The sequence below is a fragment of the Liolophura sinensis genome, chromosome 9 (assembly GCF_032854445.1).
Source record: "Liolophura sinensis isolate JHLJ2023 chromosome 9, CUHK_Ljap_v2, whole genome shotgun sequence".
Classification (NCBI taxonomy): Eukaryota; Metazoa; Mollusca; class Polyplacophora; order Chitonida; family Chitonidae; genus Liolophura; species Liolophura sinensis.
Window position 1 is genome coordinate 28164973 of NC_088303.1, and position 9499 is coordinate 28174471.

Genomic DNA, 9499 nt, shown 5'->3' on the forward strand with positions numbered 1-9499 from the left:
ACAGTGTATAGTATTGCCCAGTACATATAGACCTCGTGTTACCAAGTGCCTGTAGAAGTTGACCGTGAATAGGCCTAGACATACTTCATCCAATCACATTATAGGCCACATATAATGATCGTAATTCAACAGCGACTCGGTAACAGCGACTCATGCTAACTCACAGCGCTTGCTGTCTCCTGATTTGATTTGAAACAATTCATGTATCGGCTAGGTATTCAATATAACTCTGCTCGCTAAATTTATACCTGACATAGGCTTATCATATAGGAGCAAATTGACTATAATTAAATGTAAAGATCAAATTTCGCGGCGAGATCGTGAACAAGCCATCAGATCGAGAGTTCGAATCCGACATCTGCTGATAAACAAATAAATACGTATAAGTGAAATATTCTTAAAGAGATACTTCAGATGATGTATAAAGTCTATATAAACGCAAAAATATGAAGAGATTTCGTCTTTCGTTTTTCATGAAGAAGTAAAGAGGATGAATAAACCGAATATGGCTTTGAGAGACAGGGAATCAGTTGCATCACACAAATGTACACGATAGTGCTACTGGTTGTCTTCCTCCGCCTTTGCCCGAAAATCAATGGTCAGGTGACTGGCCGCCCTGAGAACCGTGTACCTGGCACAAGTCCCGCCCCAGCGAACCCACCGTTACCGGATCAAGACAACGCAGCCTTGATACAGGCCACCCTCAGGCGTTTTCCCAGGGCAATTAGCCCTCATGCGGAACTGCCAACTTATTCAGAATCCGACACCCCGAGCAAGAAATTTCGCATTTATCACACATGTCTCCGAGAAAAGAACTCACACGGACGAGAAATACCCCGGGCTGCCAAACTTAGACAAGAGGGACAGGAAGTGGAACTCTCCTGTAACGTATGGTATGTTTGTTTTTAACGTTTACACCCTACATCCCTTTTTATTTTACAAAACACGAATACAGAAGAAATATCCCACTTTTTAATATATACAGACTGATCGATGTTTTCAGCGCCGTTAACCCGCCAAACCTCTTGGCGTAAAGCCATACCTGGATAATTGTACTCTTAATTTCGTTCCTTTTCAATTATTTAATTATCTATTTTTGGCGTAAAGAGCCAAATGTCCTCTAGCTATTACCGCAACATTGTGCAGCATTCCTGTTTCTTTATACTAGCACTTTTCGTATTTTTATTATCGTACCTGGGGCCTCCGTGGCTCAGTCGGTTAGCGCGCTAGCGCGGCGTAATGACCCAGGCCGTAAGTGGGAAGGTCTGCCAGCAACCTACGGATGGTCGTGGGTTTCCCCCGGGCTCTGCCCGGTTTCCACCCACCATAATGCTAGCCGCCGTCGTATAAGTGAAATATTCTTGAGTACGGCGTAAAACACCAATCAAATAAATAAATAAATAAATAAATAAATAAATTATCGTAGTTATCGTAATTACACCAGTCTGTGTTGGATCTTTGGATGAGTGCTTGCGGTAATGTAATCTAAAAGCCACAGACTGGGGATACAGTTATTGGATACAGTTATTGTAATTTTTTAATACTAAATCCAGTTTCTGAACCTGAATTGTCTGTTCAGATGACAGGTCTGACGTGTAACGACGAGTCAGTCTAATAACAATGTCTCTACAAAGCGTGCCGTCGCGTTACATGAATTTCATGTCGCTTAACTGCGTGGTTATTTCATTCAGTTTGCGTCCAGACCATGACCCCAGCCGATACGGAATAGAATGGCGGCGTTTCCAGCAGCGCGTTGGAGAGGAAGCGGAAGTGCCACAGGACCCCCGACGATTTACTGTCACCAACAGTAAATCCCTGATCATTAAGAACATCGACGTGATGGACGCTGGTCAGTACGCATGTCTACTGGATGGCCAACCACAAATCATCTACCAGGTTGATGTTCTGTTCAACGAAAAGAGGCGTGTTGTAAGTCCTTCTCTATCCACAGAATACAGAACAACGTGAAGCCGTTCTCCCAAAAGCACGCACCTTTTGAAATACATGGAACAAGGTGAAGTCAGGGCTCCAAAAGGGGTACAGGGTTCATTTTGCTGTAGAATCATTAAATGTAGAGCATGTGGAACAATGTGAAGCCTTATTCTGCAAAATGGGCGCAAGGTTCGTATGTCTCTAAACCCAGTGTTTCAGTGTAGGATTTACTATTTTTAGTGATAGTATAGTAAGTAAATCATGAACTGGGGTGTCCTATGTCTTTCAGGGTGTATTACCCATGGTCCCATTGCATAAAATTGAAAATGGAAACTCCAGAACATGTTATAGTTATATTACTATTGCACTATTACATTGCTCGTTATAGTACAATTCTTAACAGTGTGTCGCGTTGACAAGAAGCCACAAAAACTTGAAAATCGTCCTGTCCTTATAAGATTCTTAAGCATGGCTTAAAATACCATGATTAAAGAAACCAATATAAAAGACTACAGCATAGAGAGTAAAACCTGGCCACGGGATCACGAAGCGATCTTAGACTTACGTCAACATTTTGAGCATTAAAATTGGTATGTTCCTTTCCATTATTTTAGCTGAAATTTGTTGTACCGGTACAATAACAACCCACAATTTACGTTGTAAAGCTATATTTGGACCTTTTTACACCAGAAATTGCAAATTTAAAGTGATTTGAAATTTTGACTGAAGTCTAAGATGGCTTCGTGATCCGGGGACCAGAGCAGTGATGATAGTGTGATGGTTGGCAAATGATCACATGTATTACCGCTGAAATTCGGCCATTTGTAAACTTTCGCACAGTGAAATATTTATTCCGACTGTTCCAGTATATGCTTAAAAAGCAGCAACGTACAAACGCACTATCACCATTACTTAAGCAGAACTGGGTGAAAAAAATTCAGTAATGTTAGTTGCAATTTATTGAAAGTCTGTGCTCTAGAATTACTCAAAATGCAGTGTTACCATCACATTTAACATACATTCATACAATCACATAAAAACAATTCCAATGAACTAGGCCTGCATTGACAAGTTTCACATTATTATATGTTCTAACAGGTCTATGAGAATGACCCCGAGTCTACGGTAGAGCCTGAGGTCCATCTGTCTGACTACAACCTGTGCGTGGTTACCACGTGGTCATCCTGGAGCACGTGCAGCAAGTGTGGCGAAGAGGGATTACGTCGCATGATTGGTCTGTGTACAATCAAGGTAACAACACCAAACTCACAACCTCACTGTAATAAGTGTGGCGACGAGGGGTTACATCGTATGATTGGTCTGTGTACAATCAATGTAACGACACCAAACTCACAACCCCACTGTAATAAGTGTGGTGAGGAGGAATTACGCCGTATGACTGGTCTGTGTACAATCAATGTAACAACACCAAACTCACTGTGATAAGTGTGGTGAGGAGGAATTACGCCGTATGACTGGTCTGTGTACAATCAAGGTAATAACACCAAACTCACAACCGCTTTGTAATAAGTGTGTGAGGAAGGGTTACGTCGTATGATTGGTCTGTGTACAATCAATGTAACAACACAAAACTCACTGTAATAAGTGTGGTGAGGAGGAATTGTGCCGTATGCCGTACAATCAAGGTAATAACACCAAACTCACAACCACTCTGTAATAAGTCTCGTGAGGAAGGTATATTTATTTATTTATTTATTTATTTATTTGTTGTTTAACGACATACTTGAAGCATTTCAACTGATATTTTACTAGTAGATGTCAGTTCTATGGGTGTATGGAGGAAACCGGTGTGCCCGGTGTAAACCACCGACTTTTGGCAAGTTACTGACGCTGAATCCTTGGTGAAAGTGCTCGAGCTCTCCAGTTTCCACTACCCATAAAATTGGCCAAGCTTATATATACGTGAACAAGTACTTTGAATACGGCCATAAACAACCATCAAATAAGTGCGACGAGGAGGTCACATGGCGAATGGGATTGACTGGAATAGGTCGTGTTATGGTTGGTTTGTGTACTATCAACAAATAACACGCTGACTTCTTGGAATCTTACGATAAAACACTATGCATTGTACGTATTAATATTTTTGTTAAATATTCAGTCTTTTTGTCATGCTCCAGAAAATTGTTCTATCCGATCCCGTCAGCCCGGTGGATATCCCCAGCATGGCGCACTACCCTGAGGGCGTCCCATGTCGCTCTACCTTACTGCCGCGTTCCGTGGCTAAAATTCCTTACATCCGCGACCGCGAAAGCGAGACCCTGATGGGACCATGTTTGGTGCCCTGCCCCACCGTGGCAGAGGTCATTCAAGTCACCGATGAGTATGGCAAGGTTCTGAAAGAGGTGGAAGTCCAGTACTACTCCATAAACGAGGTGCCCAAAGTTCCTCATACACCCAAACGGGACGTCATGTACAAGGATGCCGGGAAACGCCTTATCTTGAAATGCCCTACCGAAAGGTGAGAAAACATGCCCAAAGGCTACTTTGGTGAACTGTGAAAGTGTTTGGCTTGCACCTGAATGTTATAAGAGTAAATACAGGATGATGTTATTGTGTGTTATATTTTCCTATTATTTTATACGCTTGTATCGCATTTATAGATTATAATATTTTGGCCAGAAACAAACTGCACACATCGTCTCAGATTTGCTCAGAACGCCATGGCTTAGTTCCCTTTGGATTCGGGAATGTGGTGACACCAAAGTGGCCTTGGTTCATTCATCTAACCGTCAACGACATCACAAAAACTGTCACATTTTTTAAAACGTGATTGACGGATGCAACAAGTCACGACGTTCTAATGTTAGATATTATATTACATAGGTTTCATATGTTACATTGGACACATAATATGAATATTTATATTCATCCTTCATGAATTATACACCCCACTCCCCCACCCCCCCCACCCCCACCTTCCGTCAAAAAAAAAAAAGAGAGGAGAAAACGATTGACATAGATATTTGCTAAAGCTGAAACGTTTCAGTTTGCCTTTGAAACAATTTCTCGCTGGTGTAAGTAGAATACGACGAAAAAATGAAGAAATTTAGATGAGGAGCAAAATACGTGTAAGAAGTATTTTGATGTAAAATTCGCGTAAGAAAGGATTGGCTATGGTTTGACACATTTCATGTCCTCAAAGGAGAAAATCTCATACCCCTATTTGTTAGATAAGATAATTTGTTATAGCTGATCATTGCTATACAAACAAACTTTCTACCCTCGGGGTCTTCAGAAGCGACAACAATTAATGGCAAAACCTTTTAAGTCGATCCGTATTTGTGAGATAACTTTTATAGCTGTTCATTGTTATACAAATAAACTTTCTATCCTCGGGGTCTTCAGAAAACGACAACAATGAATGGCACAACCTTTTAAGTCGATAAGTCCACTTTACTATATCTTGTAATATCTGAGTGCGATTTAAATACAGCCGAGCTTGTGTAAACGTTTTATCGTTTTACCTTTATCTTAGCCATAAGAAGAAAAAGGAAGAGATGATTCGTTGGCAGAATGGCACAGTGTTGATCAACCCGCTGACGATCAGACGTGCCACACTGGGCAGGGTAAGGATTGATCATCTGTACAGACTGCTGATCCGCAGGCTCAAAATCACGGACACTGCTGCCTTCAAGTAAGTCTCCCATAAAATACATATATAAACAAGAGCTGTTGATGGAGTGTCGGCAGGCTTGTTGATAGGGGTTTTATCGTCGCTTTCAACATAATTTCTAACATAGGCCTATCATGATGATGTCTCCTGGTAGCAAAGCGGGCCAGTGACGACATGTAGTGCTGCCTCACTGGAACGCCAAACTGAAGACACCACGTCCAATCACATTAACTTTGCTTCAAGTCGACCAGTTCTTGGCTTACTCCCTTTAATAAGCTGAGCGTCAAGCGAGTAAGTGCGAAAATATGTTGAATATTTAGGACTTGGGATATGACTTGATTCACGATTGAACCACAGATATACGGCTTTCGAGGTTGGCTCTCCAACCACTACGCCGATGCAGTCAAGCGAATGTCGGCAGATAGTTCCACAGCAGTGTCAGTATTTCACATCATCAAGGTCCAGGGCAAAACACTGTGCCCACACCAAGCATATGCCGGTCTCCAAAGTATGATAATGCTTATACGGTTTGATAACCAATACTAGTTGATCCTAGCGAACCGGATACCGGTCTAGACATACTCGGTCCAGGGGTTTGACTTTTGAGCTCATGTTGTACTATAAGCCGTATAACTTCTCAAAGCACCGCAGCATTTGATCATTAGTTGGCTGACATAAGAGCGTAACTCAGCTAGCTCCTGTATGCTATAAGGCCTATAGCAGGAAGTTACCCCGACACTTAATTAACAGGTGTTTATTGACAGTTACACTCAAAGCACAACTGACTGAGACACATATTTTGCATATAGACTTATGAACTACACGTAGAATGGTACACGATTTGGATATTGATTTAATTCACTCGCCAAGATCATTCTTGACGCCTGATATAAGAATGTTTGTTTCGAGGACTGAAACTAACTTATCATAATAATACGAAATAAATGAAATTTAACATGAAAGTTCTTCCGATTGGGTTGTTAGAAACGTAAAGAGTTACTGAAGCTGATGACGGCACAGTATTAGATTGAATTCTAGACCAGTGACTTCTAATAAATTTTAATCAATATGAGCATCAATATATCAATACTTCTGTGTAAGCCGTGGTGCTAAAAGGCGTGAAAGTTGCTACTATGTAAGCATTTACGCGAACAGGACTGCTTTGGTAGCCTAATGGTTAGACCGTCAACGTCGAACTCAAGAGACCCCGGGATCAAACCCTGGGCTGGCCTTACTAAATATGTCAAAAATGGCACTTGCTGCTGCCTCGCTTGGCGCCTAGGGGGTTGGGAGATTAGAGCAAGGAAATATGACCGGTTGGACCGGTGTCAGTATAATGTGACTGGTTGGGGTGTCATATCTGGTCTTTTATCAAATAAATAAATAAATCAACTGTCCCACTGTCGTAGCATACCCTCCGTTGTTGTCCTCTCTATCCTGTAGTCTGTCGTATTCAAAGCATTGTGGCATATACATGTACCATGGGAGAACAGAAATCCCAAGAATGGTAATGTAATTATGCGCTTGGGGCCTCCGTGGCTCAGTAGTTAGCGTGTAATATCTCAGGGGCCTCTCACCAATGCGGTGGCTGTGAGATTAAGTCCAGTTGATGCTGGCTTCCTCTCCAGCCGTACCTTGGAAAGTCTTCAGCAACCTGCGGATGGTCGTGGGTTTCCCAGGGCTCTGCCCCGGTTTCCTCTCGCCATAATGCTGGCCGCCGTCGTATAAGTAAAATATTCTTGAGTAGTAAAACACCAATCAAATAAATAAACAAATCATCATGCACCTTCAAAATCCCGAATAATATATTAACACAGAAGAAAGGTAAAAGTCAAGAAAAATAATACCTCTTAATATAAATAGACACTATAGCTGAAAAATCAAAGAGCACCTGCGCCTGCAAAGAACATGTGGACAAAAATATAGATATGTGAGGTAGAGTACTTGTCAATAGCTGTGTTCTTGTTGTTCCACAGTTGCTGGGTTGGAGGTACCCACATTGCCACCTTCAAGGTCATTGTCACCAAGCCAATGAACAAGAACATCAAAACTTATATCTCTTATGCCGGATTCGGAATCACAGTGCTCTTTGTCGTTCTGATCGCCTTCAGCATCTGTTTTAAAACGCCAACTAAGTCAGCCAGATAAAGCTATGGAAATAGCGTTCCCTCGGTGTTAAGGCCAGCCAGATAAAGTTTTGGAAATAGTTTTCCCTTGGTGTTGAGGTCAGCCAGATAAAGCTATGGAGATAGCGTTCCCTCTGTGTTAAGGTCAGCCAGATAAAGTTATGGAGATAGCGTTCCGTCTGTGTTTAGGTCAGCCAGATAAAGTTATGGCGATAGCGTTCCCTCGGTGTTAAGGTCAGCCAGATAATGTTATGGAGATATCATTCCTTTGGTGTTAAGGTCAGCCAGATAAAGCTTTGGAGATAGCGTTCTCTTGGTGTTAAGGTCAGCCAGATAAAGTTTTGGCGATAGCATTCCCTCGGTGTTAAGGTCAGCCAGATAAAGTTTTGGAGATAGCTTTCCCTCGGTGTTAAGGTCAGCCAGATAAAGTTTTGGAGATAGCGTTCACTCGGTGTTAAGGTCAGCCAGATAAAGTTATGGCCATAACGTTCCCTCGACAGCAAGGTCCCAACTAAATCACCCAGATAAAGCTGTGGAGATAGCGTCCCGTCTGTTGTAAGAACCCAACTAAGTCAGCCAGATAAAGTTATGGAGATAGCGTACGGGCGGTTGTTAGAGGCTAAGTCAACCAGATAAAGTTATGGAGACAGCGTGCGGGCGGTTGTTAGAGGCTAAGTCAGCCAGATAAAGTTATGGAGATAGCGTGCGGGCGGTTGTAAGAGGCTAAGTCAGTCAGATAAAGCCATTGTGACAGCGTCCTGTCTGCTGTGACAGCCTAAGTAAGTCATCCAGATAAAGCCATGGAGACAGCGTTCCGTTTGTTGTTAGAGCCCAATAAAGTCAATCATGAAGCTGTGGAGATAAAGTTCAGTCTTTATTTTATAAGTGACACTGCACGAGCCAAAGCATATTTGTAACTGTCTACATTCTTGAGTACGGCTTGAAACACCAATCAAATAAATTGAAAGTCCACGACTGCTTAACAGCACACAGCGCTAAAAAGGCGGATATGGCGGTCTGCATTTTCCTGGTTTCATCTCATCGTCCTCACAGCCGAGGAACGGTAAAAGTAACATTTGCGGTGTTTTAGTAAAACTTCAACCAAAAGTGACTGTGTTTGGTTTGTTGCTTCAGGTATCTAAAAAATATTCCCTGCGTGGGAAACAATAATCAATGAATTACTCTTGAGTGGGCAAGGACACGTAATGACCACTCACCGGCTGAATTATTCAATTTGTTTTCCCAGCAGACGGCTATACCAGGTACCTCATATAAATGAGGTATCTAATTCACCCTCTAACTCGCTCTTTACGCCAACGTGGACGTCAGGGGAATTTCCATTCGCTCCCGACTGGTTGCTGGAGGAGACGGTGGCCACTGTCTCCAGCGAGTCTCACGTCGGTGATCTGTATTCTTAATTTGAGCTCGAGTTAACGCGAATTCCAGAACATTGGGACGTTACACCATGTCCTTCTGAGGCCAATGAATCTGTCACCCTTGGCGGTCAGGTCGGTGAATAGAACGTAACCTAGGTAGCACTTCAGGAGGTTCATCAGATGCCTAGTGAAGAGAGCTAATTTCCTCCACGAAAGAAATATTCCTGTGTATACAGCTGTAATAAATGTATTTTAGCAGAGGGAGAGTGCATTATTTGAGTTGGATGTGATGGCAACCGGCATTTCGAGAAAAGATTCAGTTTTTCAGTCACACCTTGATAGACTGACATATTGCTGATCAACATTATTTTAGGAATAAAAGGGAAAAAATTTAGACACGCGTTCGCAATAAACAACAGTATGTTTCA

The 9499-nt window shown here is 42.2% G+C and overlaps 1 protein-coding gene across 1 annotated transcript; it reads left to right on the forward strand.

The window, feature by feature from the left end:
• Positions 1 to 543: 543 nt before the first annotated feature.
• Positions 544 to 7717, forward strand: LOC135475762 (Ig-like V-type domain-containing protein FAM187A). The gene is made up of 6 exons (XM_064755700.1): positions 544 to 893; positions 1692 to 1929; positions 3031 to 3183; positions 4074 to 4414; positions 5432 to 5590; positions 7546 to 7717. Exons 1-6 carry the CDS (start codon positions 544 to 546, stop codon positions 7715 to 7717), a joined length of 1413 nt encoding a protein of 470 aa, XP_064611770.1.
• Positions 7718 to 9499: the final 1782 nt, after the last annotated feature.